Below are 19140 nucleotides of genomic sequence, written 5' to 3' on the forward strand. Positions count from 1 at the left end.
CTTTAAACGATGTCCTTTTGATGATCTTTAAACAACGTCCTCATAGTGACCTCCTTTAAACGATGTCCTTTTGATGATCTATAAACGATGTCCTTTTAATGATCTTTTTAACAATGTCCTTTTTATATGATCTTTAAACGATGTCCTTTTGATGATCTTTAAACAATGTCCTTTTAATGATCTCTTAAACGACTTCATCTTAATGATCTTTAAGTGATGTCCTTTTTATGATCTTTAATTGATGTCCTTTAAACCATCTGCTGTAACTGATGTCCTTTAAATGACGTCCTTTGAAGCATCTGCTGTAACTTATGTCCTTTAAACGATGTACTTTACACCATCTGCTGGTACTGATGTCCTTTAAATGATGTCCTTTAAACCATCTGCTATAACTGATGTCCTTTAAACCATCTGGTGTAACTGATGTCCTTTAAACGATGTCATTGAGGATAGGAGGGATTGTTCGTGCTGAAAGGGTTAGTGAAGGCTGTATCGTATCTAAATCATGTTTCTCTCTCTCTCTCTCTCTCTCTCTCTCTCAGTAGCAATAGTAGTAGTAGTATGAATATATGTATTTACTTCACAAACTGACTGACATTTTCTGCACTCTCTCTCTCTCCTGTGTGTGTGTGTGTGTGTGTGTGTGTGTGTGTGTGTGTGAAGCAGTAGTAGTTGTAGTAGTATGTGTATATGTACCTGCATTTACCTCACACCCTGACTAACCCTCGCCTCACTCCGTCCCTTCCGTCCGCCCTTCAGGTGTCGTGGTACCGGAAGAAGGGCAGTGAGATCCACCTCATCACCTTCGGCTTCCAGACCTACCATAACGACGACAGGTGAGTGGACCATATATAAAGTGGCTTGGGAGATTTCTTAAGACCTTTTCCTGAGCGATTTATTTTACACTCGTACACCTCAGTATCCCTTTGTATATTACTGATGCATCCTGTGTCGATATTGAACTGATATACAGAACTTTTGCAAAAGAATGTGTAATAATCAGAATAAGTCGCTAATGATGAGGTGTTGCGAAGCGTCATACGTTACCTTGAAGGCCAGGTAGGGTCAGGAAGAAAGATGGCATTTCAGTATCAGGCGTGTGGGATTGTGAGGGGAAGAGAGAGAAGATGGGAGTCAGGAACGGAATCATTCATAGTGGAGTTAGATGCAAATGTCTGCGCATATATTTCAGCTTTTTTATTGGAAGAAGTGACAGTAGTCCTAGTGTTGGAGAATAAGTAATCTCTCTCTCTCTCTCTCTCTCTCTCTCTCTCTCTCTCTCTCCAGAAGGAACAGAAATAAATAATACTGGAAAATGTATTGCATAATATTGTAAAAAAAAATGTTTCTGGCAAGAGATTTATCACGATACCAGGAAATAACATTGAGTGTGTGTGAATCTGGGGTAAATTGGGCAAGATATCGTTTGACAACTACCTCCTTGTGGTGACAGCGTAAGAACAGGCGTGATTAAACCAGGGATTGTGATGTTAGAGGATAAGAAATGGAATGTATGACCCCCATGTACGGGAAATTAACCTCTGTAATAGGCTTGGTAAACTCAGATGCCTCTCCTCCATATCAGTAATAGCCAGGTCAGTGAGAGTTAAAGAAATACTGCCAAACCCTAGACCCCCTAATGTCGTAACACCGCTTCTTGGGAGGGGTCCTTGAAGCCTAACTGGAGCAATGGGGTGGAATACCGAGATAATATTGTGGTATGAGGAGTCCTGCAATAAGTAGAAGATTGACAGTACGTAGAGGATTATTTGTGAGAAAAGGTTCAAGTACAGACATGGTGGAACTATCTGCAAGACGATCAGGGATATGGGTAAGAGGCGCGCTTTCTCTGTTTTCCTGTCTGCTTGCCTGTCCGTCTCCTCATCTCTCCTATTGACCATTCCTCCATATTTCAGTCTTCGCATCTCTCAGTTACCCCCTTTCTGCTTGGATGTACCCCAGTCTCTCCATCTCTGCCTCCCTCCATATCTCACAGTTCGTCTCTGAGTCCCCTCCGTCTCTTCGAAGTTTCTCTCCGTCTCTCCACATGTTAATTCCTCCGTCCCTCCATATCTTTGTCCGTCCGCTCAGTGTGTCTCTCCACTTGTCCGTCTGTAAGCTGTTGTCCCCTGTCTGTAGTGGCGAGGTGAGAGAGCTTAGTGCCACTCTGTAATCGATTTAGTTTCGGATAGGGAGCATGAATGTCACGAGGTATTTAAGGACCGTGTTCTTGGGGGTATGGGAGGCTTCGTAGCCACCGTTCGTTAGTGATTTAGTTTGCATATCACAGCGTAACATTCTCTCTCTCTCTCTCTCTCTCTCACACACACACACACACACACACACACACACACACACACACACACACACACACACACACACACACACACACATTTACCCTTGTTTTCTTGGTTAATGTCAGGTTCTTCAAGGTCCTAATCCCTTATCTTACTCTTTTTCCTCCATCCCAAACGCCTTAACACCTCCACCCCTCTTGCTTCCCCTCAGATGCCCTGGAGGAACATTACACTAAAAGCTGATTGACTCTCTCTCTCTCTCTCTCTCTCTCTCTCTCTCACCTTCGTCAGCCTCCCCCCCCCCCCTTTTTTTTTTCTAACTTATACTAACTTCAAACGATTTTATTCAACTTCGATTAGACGTTGCCAATAGTATAACTTTTTTTTTTTTTGGGGGGGGGGGGGCTGTTGAGTTAAAAAAAAAAGTCACTGCTCTCCCTTCCTCTTTTCTAAATTTACCGCAATTTCCCTTTCCCCTTCGTCATATTTGTGTGTATTCTGTGGTTGCAATTTATACCAGTGCAGTTAATCTTTTCATTCTCGCTCTCATTTCCATTCCTCTCCCCTTGTTTTCATTTTTCTCCTCCCCTGCTTCACGTGTTTATGTATTCAGTTTTCTCAGTGCTCACTCTGCTTCCCTTTTACACTGTGTTTGTCTTCCCTCTTTTCCCGTTTCCCCTCCCCTCTTCACCTTCATTTTTCTTTCCCTCTGTTTCACCTCTTCATATATATCCTATATTCTCTGCCCTCCTCTTTCCTATATTTCTTTCCCTCTGTTTTACCTCTTCATATATATCCAATTTTCTCTGCCCTCCTCTCTCCTCCCTGCTGTCCATCTCATTTTTCATATCCGTTTTCTTCCCCCTTTTTTATTATGCCTCCGCCCACCTATGTTGAAGGATGGTTGGTCTGTGCGTTCGTGCGTGCGTGGGTCCGTAACACTGTTGTGGGCACGATGTCTCCTGAACTCATGGACGGATTTCCACCAAACTTTTGTCAGTGATACAGTATGAAGGGACGATGAACTGATTAGGTCAGCAAGATCAAGGGGTCAAAGGTCAGACGATGAGGTCAGCAAGGTCAATGTGTCGAAGGTCAAGGTCATACGGGTGTGGGCGTGGTACCTCCTGAACTTGGATTTCGACCCAACTTTTGTCAGTGATATAATATGAAGGGACGATGAACCGTTTAGGTCAGCAGGTTCAAGGGGCCAAGGTCGTATGGGGTCGACTTAGTTCATCTTTATTCTCATTTTAAGTTGAACCCACAATGAACCCTGTCATGGAGGTTGCTTGGAGAGTCCGTGTGCAAGGCTTGGCGGAGGCATACCGAACGACGCGTCACTTTGCGTCGACAGTTCGGGGCCTGAATTTTCGGCGTTTCATTTTCTTTTTGTATTCTTATGCTCAGAAATAGTAGAACACACACACACACACACACACACACACACACACACACACACACACACACACACACAGTATATCTGTCAACATATACGGTATAATGTCCATCTACATTATCTACCTGGACCTATCTATCTATCTATCTGTCTGACTATGTGTCTATATGTCTGTCTGTCTATCTATATAATAGGCCTATATATAATGTTGGCCACACATAAGGTCATTGGTCTAGGGAAGTAAGTATATGTGTCCTGATTCCTCCTCATACATTTTCCTTCACTTGCCTTGCATCTAACATAACATTTTTCTTTTCTCGTTTTCTCCTGCTTTTCATAGTGAGATTTTTTTTTTTTTTTTTTTTTTTTTTTTTTTTTTTTTTTAGCTACCAGAACCCCATCATAAATCAACTTTTCCGGTACATGAAAGCTTTCGGATTCGCCTGACATGACCTCATTCTTTCAACCAACCTGACTCCTGGTCTGACCCTAACTTCCCTCTTCTCCCCCCACCTAACCTGTTCCCCATGATGTCTGCTGACCAATTTTATATCCATCTTGCCCTTAATCTAACCTAACTTCTTGGTCTGACCCAGCCATACCCTCTACACATAAGCTGACCAGATAATGAGATCTTGCTTTTCATCCCTGTCCTGCCCCCAGCCTAACCCCGTAATATATCTGACCTCTGGCCCCTCATCTCTTATGTCTCACCTAACCTCCCCTCATGACTGTGCTTTCCGACAGGTATGCCCTTCTCTCGACCTGAGCTGACCCTGCCTAACATCCCTTTTCTCTCCTCACCTGACCCAACTTTTTACTCTTCATCCTTTTTTGTTTTTCATCTAACCCCTGATCTAATCTACCCTTTGCCCTCGCCTACAGGTTCGCCCTAATCTTCACGCAGCCCGAGGATTGGCAGCTGCGTATCCGGTATGTGCAGAGACGCGACGAGGGTACCTACCAGTGCCAGGTGTCCTCCCATCCACCCCTTATACGCACCATACACCTCCAAGTTGTAGGTGAGTATTAGTTATTAGGAAATAGTGGTAGGTATGTGGTATTAGGCGTTGTCATTGATGTTCTTCTCCTTGTGACCCCAGACAATTTGAAGGCTTTGGACTGCAGGAATCTGGCCACCTCAGCCGGGCACTTCAGAGATCTAATGTAGTGGACACGAGTATTTAAGGTTTGTGTATTAGTAAGGTGGTTGAGGTGTTGTGAGAGGGGCTGCTTGTCCTCCCTGGGGGCTGAGTAAAATTATTATTATTATTATTATTATATTATAATAATGATAATAATCACCCATCCATCCATCATCCAATCCTGTGTTGCCCCATGAGGAGCGTAGAGCCTTGGGTTAGGCAAGTTGGTCTTGACATTTAAGGTGAGAGTGACCAGCCTCACTCATCCCTGAGTGGCATTACATGAGCAGTAAACCCCAACCACCCCTTGGATTTAAGCCAACACAGGCTCAGTCTGATTGGAGTGCCTTAATTGCCCAATAAACCACCAGGCGCCATAATTGGGTTATATTGTCACCACCCATTATGGTAAATGGTTTCCTGGTATACAGGAAACCATTTGGCTTGTCACTCAATGTAGAACCACCCATAGGCAAAAGGAAGAGGAAAGAATGAAGGAAAGAAAGACAGAAGAGGGAGTTTGCCACCCGTAGGCAGAAGGCAGTGGAAAGAATGTAGGAAAGAAAGACAGAAGAGGAAGGAAGGACGAGAGGAAAGAGCAGACACCTAAAGCAGCACTACATCGAGTGAGTGGATGGTGAGCGCCCCAACCTACCACATAATAATAATAATAATGATAATATCACTCATCTTAAATGTCAGGACCAACTTGCCCAGCCCCGAGCTCCTACGCCCCTTATGGGGCAACGCAGGATTGGATGGTGGATGGATGGATGGATAATAATAATAATATTATTATTATTATTATTATTATTATTATTATTATTATAATACTATTATTATTATTATTATTAGCAGCAGCAGCAGCAGCAGGAGTATTAGTAGCAATGATGTGGGATTAGAATGGATTAATTCCTAATATAATTTTGTATTACAACCGAATTAGAGAAGGGTGAAGGCCACATCGTAGTCTGGTAAGTTGAACTGGTGTGTCTTAGAGAAAGGCAGCAGTTTGTGTGGGATAAAATATGTCAGATGGGGGTACATGAAGGATGCTGCATGGCTGATAAGTGTGTGTGTGTGTGTGTGTGATGGATGTCAGATGTGGATTCATGTGTGTGTGTGTGTGTGTGTGATGGATGTCAGATGTGGATTCATGTGTGTGTGTGTGTGATGGATGTCAGATGTGGATTCATGTGTGTGTGTGTGTGTGTGATGGATGTCAGATGTGGATTCATGTGTGTGTGTGTGTGTGTGTGTGTGTGTGTGTGTGTGTGTGTGATGAATATCAGATGTCATCCGCCTTGTTGCTAACATATACAAGGATAAAAAAGGACATTCTATCACCACTTTTTAAATGTCCACCATAACCCTTGACTTGGGGATACATGGATCACAGATGAGTACACTGCCGAGCCACCACATCCCCTCACTCCAATGCTAGTTCCTTATCATCACATGCTACCAGTCGTTGCTGAGGAAACTATGTCCGTTCTGAGTAGTTGTGCCCAGTGCTGTTGTGAATTAGCTTTCCCAGTAGTACTTTGTGAAGCATTCTGTCATGTTTCCGAGGAATCACAATACCTGGCATACATTGTTAGGTTTTCCACATTTTTTTTTCTTCTTTTTTTTGACATAACTCTTTCACTCAGATTAGTTGAAGTTTCACTAAATGGCCTGTTAAGTATGCCAACTGCCTTATACCAGAGAGTTTGAATCTTTTTACGTGTTCCAAGGTTTCGTTTGATAATTATTAAATACTGATAAGACTGACAGACCACTGTCAAGTTGAGTCCCTGCTCTCACAATATGTATCTTTTATGTAGATAGTTTACTATTCCTCTGGTATGTGGCTCTTGATGTATGAATTTTCATATACGGTCTTAAAAGGCTCGGCTAACTCTGCTTCCTTAGTTATACGTGGGTGTAACCTGTCAGGCCCTGGTGACATGCAGTCTTTTAAGCTTGGTAATATGTGATGTTATTGCCATATATAACAGTAACATCACATTCTTCATTTACAGAGTTACTATTTCATTTTCAGGTACCAACAGAAAACTGTTGGAACAGTTTCCTTCTTCAGTGTTTCAGATGGTATGTGCAGTAAAGGGTGCAGTATTTTTTCTTTCTTTTTTTCCTTTTTCTGTTTTAGGTGTATTTCTTCCTTCTCTTCGTTTTCTTTGTAATAACCCACTCTCCTCTACTCCTCTTCTTCGAATGACATCAGTTAAAGCTCCTTTCTTATTCTTATTTTTCGTATTCTAATCCATCCATTCATCATCCAATCCTACATTGCCCCATGAGGAGCGTAGGAGACATCATTTTAACTCACGTGTTTCTTCTGCCCACTGAAATATTCACATAGACCATGCACGAACCTGGTATGGAGGCGAGTTTCTTCGTGCTCTTCTGCGCAAGGCCAGTAAGTCTTATTGGCCTTGGTTCTGCGTCTGTCTTCCTTCTCCTCCTCCACAATACTAACCCCTTCTCTTTTTCCCCAACAGAGGCGTCGATACAGATCCTTGACGAGCGTGGTGTGGAGGTGGGTGAGAAATTCTACCGTGTGGGGTCAACGATGGAGCTGCAGTGTCGAGTGTCAGACGTACCCACCGCCACGGCCCTACACATCGCATGGTACCATCACGACCACAGGCTCAATTACGACGACTCCCGCGGTGGTGTCAGGTGAGAGGAGGCGTAAGGTGTGATAGATAACACGAGATGTCATAAAATAGGGAAACTAAATGTGAGGTAGTATAAAGTGAGAAGTGATGTAAGGTGATGTGGTGTTAGAGGTGGTATATAAAGTGGCCGAAGTGTGGAGTTGCCTAAGGAGAGACATTGAAAGTTGAGGGAATGTGTAAGGTGAGCAGTGACACACAACGTGAGGTGTGTCAAGTGAAATGGCTTAAGATGATGTGGCAGTAAGAAGTGTCATGAGGGTATGTGTATTGATTTATGAGCATACTTCCAGCTGGATATGACACTAGCCTAACTAGACAGCACTCACAGAGTGCATACCTCCGCCAATGCCCTTGCCATTAAAAAGCATCCGGATCTGGATCCATGGAGATATTGTGGAATACATAGGATCTGGATCTGTCCCCAAATTTTATAATTGTTCCTTGACCCATGGCCTGCTCTTCCACAAAATTGTATTGAAATTCATATAGAACTTCTGGAGATTTTGTGAGCGATACATAGGATCCGGATTCGCCCCCAAATGTAATCAGTTCATTCATGTCCCATGGCCCACTCTCCCACAAAATTTCAGTGAAAGTACTGAGAACTTTTGGAGGTATTGCGTGGGCAAATAAACAAAGGTGAATACATAACCTCCTCCAACTTCGTTGGCGGAGGTAATAAAGGTATTGGTGTCCTGAAGGTATTTGTATTGATTTATTAATATACTTCCAGCAGGACCTGACGCCCCGCCAATTAAGGGTTAAACTGTTAAAACACGTATTACATTGCGTTTCCCCTAAAAAAAAAACTATGCCTAATCCCAAATTGGCCATAATATGTGGGTTTACTTAGTTTTCGCCATTTGTTGATTGCTTGGCGTGTCGAGGTAAGTGTAATGGAAGAAGACATTGATAAAGACGCCAGGCGGGGAGTTAAAATTTAAAATGCTGTGGGAGTTGTAAAGTGCCGGGGAAGGTGCTGGGTGAGATATAGAGCTGTGTGAGACCACTACTGATACACTCGCGAGCTCCACTTTTACAGGAAATTTCCTCTCTCTCTCTCTCCCCACTTACATTTTGCCAATACCTCTTTTCTTCTTTTCCTCCTCCTCCTCCCATTGCTCTGTCCCATCTCCCTCTGCCCTCTACGTTTCCCCTACCTTGGGCCTGTCCCTTTCCTCCCTTCCATCCCTACCACTCCTGTGTTCCCATTCTTCCCCTTTCCTCTTGCCTTCTCTGTCCCTCCACACTCTCCCTTTCCCTCTCGCACATCCTCCTCCCTAATCCAAGTCTCCCTTCCCCCCTGCCGTCTCTCACTCACCCCCTGCATCTCGCTCCCTTTCACTCTACTTTTCCGTCTCACCTCCTTCCTACTCCTCCCATGTGCCAGTCCCTTTTCCTCTCCTTTTTCCATCGTCTCATCAGCTCTCCCTCTACTCCCTATGTTCTCTGTTCCTCCTCCCTTCCCTCTCCCTTCTCCCCTTCCTTTACCTCTCCATCTCCTCCCCCTCCCTTCCCTCTCCACCCCCTCCCACTCCCTTCCCTTTCCCTCCCCATCAGAGCCTGATCAAAAGCAACATTTCAGCATTTCACTCACGCTTGACGTATTCCCAACCGTTTGAGTGATGGTGCATGGAGGCAAAAGTTATGTGCTGCTGCTGCTGCTGTGATAGGAATGTGCTGAATGTGCGTGGCGTGGTAGGATATGGAGTGTGGTAGGGATATGGTTTGGTGTGGTGTGATAGAGTAGATAATTTATGTTGTAAGTTGGTATAATACCATGTGATAGGAATGTACTGTGGCATGGTGGGAAATGGGGTGTGGTAGGGATATGGTTTGCTGTGATGTGGCATTTGCCTTAAAAATATATGTAAAATATTGCAAGGGCGGCAACACTCTCTCTTACTTGTAGGGGAGGTAGTTTATTTATAATAGCAGGGTTATTAATAATTCCAACAGCGTTGTTCTGAATTTTGTGTAGTTTTAGTGCAACCTTTCCACATTCATTCCACGAGGGTGACCAGTATTCAAGCTGAGAGCGCACATGGCTCTTATAAACTATAGCTGACTGCTCGTCAGTTTTAGCAAGTGACCTAACATGAGAGGTCCAGCTGTGGGCATTAAGTGAAACACCGAGAGTTTCAGTACTTTTGGATATGGGAATATTAGTAGCATTGAAGGTAATATATGAATCTGGCAATATCTGTCTACTAGTAAATTCCGCCTCTCTCCCGGTGACGACTCGAGGTGCCTGGAACCACTGTCTGACTCTCTTCTTCATTTCTGCAACATTCGCGGCCTTTCCTCTAACTTTCGCTCTGTTGAGCACCACCTCTCCTTCTCTAAACCTCACCTTCTTTTTCTAACTGAGACTCAGCTGTCTGAGGTAACTGACAGCAAACCCTGTTCTGTATCCTCCTACTTTCTCTATACTCATTTCAAAGCCAAAGGAGTCTGTTGTGTATATATACGCGACGACTTATCTTGCTCTCGTGTTCCTGAACTCGATTTTTCTGAAATCTCTACACTCTGGCTTCGGCTTTCCTGTCATTGTCTGACTAAATATATCTGTGCTGTTTACTTATCCTCTAATTCTACTGACTATCAAAAATTCTTTGACTATCTTACTTCTACGATGGAACACATTCTATCCATTTCTCCTTTCTCTGAAATCTCCATTCTAGGAGATTTCAATGTTCACCACCACCTTTGGCTCTCCTCTCCTTTCACTGATCCACCTGGTGAACAAGCCTACATCTTTTCTATCCTTAATGACCTAGAGCAGCTTGTACAGCACCCTACCCGTATCCCAGACCGCCTTGGAGAGAGCTCCAACATACTTGACCTCTTCCTTACAACTAATCCTTCTGCTTACACTGTTAATCTTTTCTCTTCGTTGGGCTCCTTCGATCACAACCTTATCACCTTAACCTGTCCTATCACTCCGGTATGGCCAGTGGACCCTCCAGGGAAATGTCGCCTGTGGCATTTTGGAGCCGCGGATTGGGAGGCCCTCAGGCAGTACTTCTTTGATTATCCCTGGAATGTTTATTGCTTCCATGGCCGAGAGCCATCTGAGTGTGCCTTGCGCATTACGGAGGTTATTCTCGCGGGCATGGAAGCATACATTCCTTTCTCATATCCTTTGACTAACGCAAGAAAGCCTTGGTTAAATTCTAATGCTGTCCACAACAAGGAGAGGGCCTACAAAAGGTACCTGAGCCAACCCACCCCTGAATCACATCATCTTTACATTTCTGCCTGGAATCGTGCTAAGTCTGTTCTTTGCTCTGCTAAAAATAATTTCATCTGTACTAAATGCTCTCAACTCTCCAACTCGAATTCTTCCCGCTCCTTCTGGCACCTTGCCAAAAACCTTTCTAACAACTTTACCTCATCATCCTTCCCTCCTCTTTTCTACTCTGATGGTTCTGTAGCTATTTCTTCTGCTGATAAAGCAGATCTCTTTGCTCATACTTTCTCCTCCAATTCCACCTTAGACGATTCCGGTGCTGTTCCTTTATCACTTCTTGCCTCTGACTTCCTCATGGCTGACATTAAAATTTCTTCAGCTGATGTATTTTCTGCCATCACTGGCCTCAATACTAAGAAGGCATATGGGCCTGATGGAGTCCCTCCTGTTGTTCTCAAGAACTGTGCTTCTGTGCTTACACCCTGCCTAGGCAAACTCTTTCGCCTTTGTCTGTCAACTTGTACCTTTCCTTCTTGTTGGAAGTTTGCTTTCATTCAGCATGTCCCAAAGAAGGGTGACCATTCCCAACCCTCTAGCTATCGTCCAATTGCTTTAATGTCCTGTATTTAAAAAGTTTTCGAGTCAATTCTCAATAGAAAAATTTTAAGGCATCTTTCCTATCACAACCTTCTTTCTGATTGTCAGTACAGGTTCCGTCAGGGATGCTCCACTGGCGATCTTCTCACCTACCTTTCAGACTCCTGGTCATCCTCGTTTCGGGACTTTGACGAAAGCTTTGCCATTGCAATTGACATCCCAAAGGCTTTCGGTCGAGTCTGGCATAAATCTTTAATTTCCAAACTGCCCTCTTACGGTTTCTTTCCTTCTGTCTGTGCCTTCATCACTAGCTTCCTTTCTGGTCGTTCTATAGCCGCTGTTGTAGACGGCCATCGTTCTTCTCCTAGATCTATCAACAGTGGTGTTCCTCAGGGCTCTGTCCTATCACCAACTGTCTTCCTTTTATTCATCAATGACCTTCTAAGCTGTACATCTAACCCTATCCACTCATACGCTGATGACTCCACCCTTCACCTTTCCATTCGGTTCCCGCAACGCCCATCTCAGCAGTTACTTCAACAAACAAGGGATGAGGCAATGGCACACTAATGTCTGACTTGGCTCATATCTCTGACTGGGGTAAAAATAATCTTGTTGTTTTTACTGCATCTAAGACTCAGTTCTTACACCTATCAACCCGTCAAAATCTTCCACAGGTATACCCACTAATTTTAATAATATTCAGCTTAATCCTGCATCATCCTTGAACATGCTTAGGGTTTCATTTACTCGGGACTTATCTTGGAAAGATCATATTACATCTCTTGTAAAATCTGCTTCCTAGAGATTGGGTGTGCTAGGCCGACTCCGTTCTTTCTTTACCCCTGCACAATTGTTGACTCTATACAGGGGTTTTATCCGCCCCTGTGTGGAGTACAACTCTCATGTATGGGGAGGCTCCCCACATACAGCTTTTCTCAATAGGGTGGAGTCAAAGGCTTTTCGTCTCATTAACTCTTCTCGTCTTACTGACTCCCTTCAACCTCTGTCTCTTCGCCTCACTGTTGCATCTTTATCTCTTTTCTATCGCTACTTTAATGGTCACTGCTCCTCTGAACTGTCTGCATGCATTCCTCAACCTCTACGACGCACAGTGGTCAGATACAGTCATTTAGTGAGCAAAATTCGATATGAATTTTTCCACCAACACTATTGCTATTCAATTTTATACCATGTTAAATAATAATAAACGTGTATGGAACTCAAAAATAATGTTCCTAATAAGAAGGAAAAAATAAACAAAATAAATACATGAAATTTATGATACCCAGTACATTATGATCTGTTAATGGGTATCTCCCAAAATAAAAAGGTAATAGTTATGTGTCCCAACTATTGCATATATAACCATTCAACTGAATTCAGATTGCTTATAAATTTATCATAAATAATTTTGCTAAATTGCTGAAATGATATGGTAGCTGCAATGTGCTCGTATAATATACTTCAAAACATGTTAACTTACATATTTAACTATTATATGCAATATAAGAGAAATGCAGTAATCCGCAGTATAACATAAAAACAGCATTTAAGTGACTCTGAAGTCAGTCCCGCTCGTCAAAATGAGTTTAAAAATACCGCCCATCCTGGCCCAGCTGATCAGCTGCCTGTCATTCGTTTTCTTTGGCTAATGACAACAATGTCAACAGACGTCTGTGGCTGAAACTCACTTTATCGGTAAATACAGGTTTTCTAGATTTTCTTGTTGGTCATATATTCTCATGAAGGAATCGTAATACTGTGCTGTGAGTGTTTGAGAAGAAATATTGTAAATAAATATACGAAACACATTGATATTATAGTCCCACGAGTTAGACCATAACCGAATAATATTTTATAATAGCTACCCATAAAAAACATAATAGGAAATGTTTTTTGTCAGAGAAAATTGATTTATACACTATCTATCTTATAAAACAATTACACTGCATATTATTGTTTCGTCTTTTTTTTTTTTTTTTTTTTTCAGGTATGTATTCAATCACGATACAAGAAATAGTGACCGAATATGTAAGGAACATAACAACTACCACACTAGAAAATACTATTAACAAAGTAATATTAAGCCATCAACAAACACACGGGCACACGAAACACATACCAGATGTTAAGAAAAAATCTCTAGTGAAGGCGTTTGATGAGAGGTGGAGAAAAAGCTACCGAACAAGACATACCTTTTTGCATAAAAATAAGAACTGGCTTAAAACAGAGATCAAACTTGAAAACACAGATAATGAACATAGTGATGCAAATCAATTTAATGTTCATGGTGAGAGATCAAATGACAGTGATTCAGGAAGACCTGTAAAAAATTTTTCTGAGTGTAGTCACAGTACGAAAAGAAGAAAAATTAGACATGTGAGAGAAAACAATTCAACTGATGAATTAGCGTATGCTACTCAAATGAAGCTTAGAAAGGAGGGAAAGTCTGCTGCATCAGAAGTATGTGCACTGTCCATATCATCCCCAGAAAAAGCAGCTGAGATTTTGAGTAAGTACAAAGAACCTAAAGAATCAAGATTTTCTCCTCTTGAAGCTCTAAATATTCTTGTGACAGCCGACCTTAGTAAACAAAGTTATACCTTTTTAAGAGAAACACATAGAGACAAAGGCTGTTATATGTATCCACCTTATGAACAAGTACTCGTCGAAAAGAAAAGTTGTTACCCAGACGATATCTGTGTTTCAGAGTTTGAGGCAAAGGTCCCACTTCAAATATTATTAGATCATACAGTGAAGCGTCTTTGAAATATCATAAAAGTGCTATTGATATATGCTTAGAAAAGGCTAAAAATCAAGGCGAAGAGGAAAAACTTCCGTTGGAACTAATAATAAAAAACGGAATTGATGGAAGTGGTCTTATGAAACTATAACCCAAAAATTAGATAATTTAAAAGTATTGAAAGTTGTAGAATTTGACACTTTGTTTTTTGTACTCTACTGCTTTACTATCATTTATATACTTGTTTGCCTATGTGGAATTCACATTCTGTAAACATGGAAAATATAATTTGTTATAAATTAAATGTGAAAAAACAAAACATCAATTTTAAAGACATTTATTCCTATTACCATACAGAAAACGTATATGAAAATATGGGTGTTACGTCCTTAGACTTTTGCTCACGAAAATGGTCAGTCCAACCACTGTGCGACGGGGGCGTAGCACCCGTCTAGCAGCAAACTCTCATCTTCTTTCTGTCCAACTCTCTAATGCAAGAGTTAACCGTTACTCCCAGTCCTTCATTTATGCAACAGGTCAACTCTGGAACTGTCTCCCTCTGTCTGTATTTCCTGCTTCCTATGATCTCCAGTCTTCCAAACGCAGTGTGTCCAGGCATATCAAAATGAATGGATCTTGAATTTGGCTCTCTCTTGTATTTTGTTTTTCTCTTGGAGGGAACTCTTATTGCGGGCTCATGGCCTTTGGTTCCTTCTTCCTCGCATAAAAAAAAATGTTTTACTAGCATTGAATGAGACAAGGTTGTTTTGTCCCCATTCATTGATCGTAGATAAGTCTTGATTTATGGAGATGGCTGTACCGAGTTGGGAGTGAGAGATATTAGACTTTGTAAATGGGTGTTTGAGTGTGAATGAACTGTGAAATGTTAAGTCATCAGCATATGAATAGATGGGATTGTGGGTGACAGGGGGGAGGTTTGCCGTGGTTTGGTAGGGAGATGCTGTGGTGGTGATGTGAGAGGGATGTGGTCTGACGGTGGTAGTGTTGTAGGGATCCGATGTGGTGGTGGACTGGTGTTACATGATAGGGTAGAGATAGGGTGGTGGTGTGATGTGGTGTGTTAAGGCTGTGTTGTGCTGTGGTCAGAATGTGTTGTGGTATGTTGTGATAGGATTCGTTATTGATGTGGTATGATTTGGTGTGAATTTGTTAATGATGTGATATGATTTGGTGTGAATTCATTACTGATATGGTATGATGTGCTGTGGTGTGAGGTGTGCTGTGCAAGGGATGTGGTGTGCTTTTGGTGTGGTGTCTGGTGTGGTAAGTGTAGAGATGTGGAGTGGCATGATGTGGTGTGTTGTGGTGGGGATGGGGTATGGTATGGTTTGATGTGTGATGTGTTGGTGTGATAGAGTATTGATGTAGTTTGGCAGTGTGGTAAGGATGAAATGTAGAGTTGGTGTGAAATGATTAATAGTCGACGATATATAGTGTAGTGTGGTGGTATTGTGGTATCATTTATGGCATTTATTGGTGTGTAGCGAATTGAAATATGGGTTGGTGTAATAGAGTGTGGTAGTGGTAGGTGTGTAGTGGTAGTGGCAGGGGCAGTTGAAAAGAGTATCAAGGTCAAGTGGAGCAAGGGGGAGTGTGAGCAAGTGCGAGTGAAAATCCTTTCTGGCGCACGCAGGCCCACTGGCTGTGTGCTGTAGCCACTGACTCACAGGCTCGTATGAACACAGCCTTCCGTGACCCCCCCAAATTGCCTGTGTTCATGACCTCCTACCTCCACAAAGCCTCCATTTAGAGACATGGGTACACTTGCTGTGGAGCGAAGAAGGATTGTTGAGCATTCTTATTTTTAATTGAAAATTGTGTGTGCTGTAATTATGTAGCTACGGTATGACTGGTTGAAAACAGCCTGCTTCTCGAAACACCTCTGGATACAAAAAGGGCTTGGCTCGTAACACCCCCATCTTTAGGGGTTAAACTTAGCTGGTTAATAAGTGACGTTAAGTCTTTGTGTAGCATTCAGAAGATAATTAAATGCTGATGAGAACATTGATTGTACCGTAATACTTTTTTTTGTGTGATTAGAAAAAGTGAGTAGGAAGTAAAACAATTGTCCATATATATATATATATATATATATATATATATATATATATATATATATATATATATATATTGGCTAATTGGTATACTGGTATTTTCTTTAAAAGAGTAGTGAGCATGTCATTTTACTTAGCCTACTTGACAGTGCAGCATTAGTACATGTCATAGCAAGTGAATACAACATTTACAACCTTTATGATAAGTGTAGGCTATTATCTCCTGTGCGACCTTCCCCTTTTTGTGGTTTTCTTCTGTTGTTTACATTTATATAAACTCCAAATTGTGTATATTCTCTTGTCAGTGTATGCAAAAGAAACAGAGACACTGCTTTAGCCTTGGTGGACAAGAAGTGATCATTGCTGACTGATGAGTTACAGTGGTATAGATGGCAAAATGGCTGGACTTGATACCATTCCCTAACTCTCCCCACTGTAACTCTTTGATGTGGAAGCAAAGCTTGTACTCGTTAGACCTTAACCTTACCCTGCCTCTGCCTATTGTACACAGCCTGAAAACGGAGCTGCGTGGCTCAGTGGCGCGGTCGTGGCTGCGAGTGAGTAATGCAGTGAAGGAGGACTCGGGCACCTACTACTGTAACGTTACTAACCTTGCCTCTACCAACGTTACCATCCACGTCGTCACAGGTGAGTTGGGTAGAAGGGAAGAGGAGTTTAAAAAAAGGCTAAGGATTATGAGGTCCATTGTAGAGTCAGAGCTATACAGAAGGAGAGTGAAAAAGTAATGGCGAAAATTAGCTCTTCCCAGTGCTGGCAAAGTATGAGTAAAAAAGAAATCTGTATTGAGAGCATAGCATGTGAAAGCTGAAATACTACAGGTATAGTGACTTTGTGTTCGACAGTCTGTGCGTGTTACTGCTAGCGCTGACAGGATGTGAACATTACCGTATGAAAGGACATGCTACCAGCGTTTACTCTAAATGCTCGTCATAACGAGGGTCCTGTAACTTGCACTCAATTCAGACGCAGACCAGGAGACAATGGTGCTGACAGGGAAAACACCCTAAATAGATGTAGAGGGAAAGAGGGAACAGGGGAAGGAAACGGTGGTTAGATCAGTCAGAGAGAGATATATATTGGTGGGAATGAATGTTATTATGCAGTATGATGTGTGTGTGTGTGTATTTTCTGGTGTCCAAGTGCATGAATTATCAGTATTATCCAATGTTCATGATTATGGAATATAAAACTGCATTAGTCCACCACTGGAGCCGGACACTAAAAATAATTGTATCTCACTAGGCCAGTCATATCTCGTAGGTGGATGTCCTAAGTGCTCCCTCCAGTACCCTAAACATTTCAGCTGCCATCTTGTAACATCACATGTCACAACTGGGTGTCGTATCTTATAATGGCCTTTGGAGGTGTTATAGCGAAAGCCAGACTGAAAAAAAAAAAAACGGCCTCAAAATTCTGTTGAACCAGGACAAAGATACACTGAACCATAAAGAGGGCTTGAGTATTGGGAATAATTAAAAACTAGCAGAAAATGGAATAATATCAGGTAAAGGAATAATGAAATCTTCATAGGAGAAACACATAGGAGAGATCCAACAAAGGAACGGGAATAACAAAAAGAAAAAAGAAAGAAAGGATGATAAGGAGTTTGGCAGATGGAAATGTGGGGAAAAAAGAGATATGGATATGAAGAGGAACAAAGGACCGTCATATTCCACCACAACCCAGAGCATTGAACAGCTGCTGTGTGTACCCATTTGCAGTTGTGTGTGGCCTTCTGCTGGTTTGCTCTTTCATCGACGTAGTGTTTTGTAGATTGACAGAGCATTTAGTGGAATCTACAAAGATGTATGACCAGCTTGTGATATAACTCTGCCTTTGGGAGCTAATGTCATAAACAAGTCATAAGAGGATGTAAGTATTGCGACAGTCATCATGTTGTAAGTAATGACCTTTTAAGTATCTGGCAGCTATGGACTTGACATTTTTATTGTTTGTGCTGTAAATGAAGCGGTATTTTGTCAGGTCATTTGTGCACCTTTAAAACTACACCAGTTACGTGAACCCTGGGTAAAAAAAAGTAAAAATGAATATATGATAATGGTAGTTATTTATAATTCCCGTTATTTATAAATGTAGTTTGCACACTTGCATGGCTTTGTGATGTGTCCCCCACCCCATCCATGATAACATATAGGTTACTCCATAGTTTTGGTGTCATCAGTAAATTAAGCACATTTACAAAGAGAGAGAGAAAAAAAAACCGGTTTGGAGTCAGGCTTCTGATGCTTGAACGATGTGTAAATGATTGTGGAGTGTATTTCACCGGGGATGCTGTTGATGATATTGCCACTCTAATAGTTTCGCTTTCCTTGTTCCTGGGTCCTATCATTCCCAATCACTAGGTTAAAGAAGGATCAATGATGAATTAATGACTGAAGCCACACCAGTGGGCCTGATGCACTTGGATGAGGGTTACTGATATAGATCTTCCTGGAAAAGAAACAGTGCCAAAACCAGCTATAGTAAAAAAAAAAAAAAAAAAAAAACAATCTTGAAACGGAAATGCGAGGCCTCAGGTGTAACATTTAGAATAAATAGCTATGGAGAGGATGTAAGGAAAACCCCAAAGCCATTTAGAGTACGAGCATGTGTGAGCTAACAGTGTGCTTTGTCTCCCCAACAGAGAAGTACCCAGCGGCCATCCAACGGGCTTCAAACCTGTGCGCACGGAGCCTCACCCTCCTCGCCTCCATCCTGGCCTCCTTCACCGCCGCCTGCTTCCACCCGCACAGATAACCTCAGTACACAGTCAACCACACACTTCAGTAGTTTACCCTTGTCCTCCACAGCTCGCACCCCGCCTGCCTTTTATTTTTAGTTCCCCCCACTTTCTTTTCCAGCTTAGTTGTTTTCATTTCCTTTTGATTTGAATAAAATCACTCTTTGTTGGATTTGTTGTCTGTTTGTCATTCCTAGATCATCGTGCATAGATAGCCTAAATAAAGTCGGCATCAAAGGTTCT

General features: G+C 42.1%; 1 protein-coding gene across 1 annotated transcript in view; it reads left to right on the forward strand.

Annotated features, from left to right (window-relative positions):
• The window catches only part of LOC145410028 (uncharacterized), a 100640-nt gene extending 81726 nt beyond the window's left edge, over positions 1-18914 (forward strand). The window contains exons 4-8 of the mRNA XM_080280247.1: positions 760-836; positions 4582-4718; positions 7346-7526; positions 16648-16784; positions 18802-18914. Of these exons, the coding sequence (XP_080136373.1) occupies positions 760-836; positions 4582-4718; positions 7346-7526; positions 16648-16784; positions 18802-18914 (645 nt within the window). The remainder of the gene's footprint in view (positions 1-759; positions 837-4581; positions 4719-7345; positions 7527-16647; positions 16785-18801) is intronic.
• The last annotated feature ends 226 nt before the right edge of the window (positions 18915-19140 follow it).

The sequence above is a fragment of the Coenobita brevimanus genome, chromosome 84, assembly GCF_032717465.1.
Source record: "Coenobita brevimanus isolate Jiangsu-jjx chromosome 84, ASM3271746v2, whole genome shotgun sequence".
NCBI lineage: Eukaryota > Metazoa > Arthropoda > Malacostraca > Decapoda > Coenobitidae > Coenobita > Coenobita brevimanus.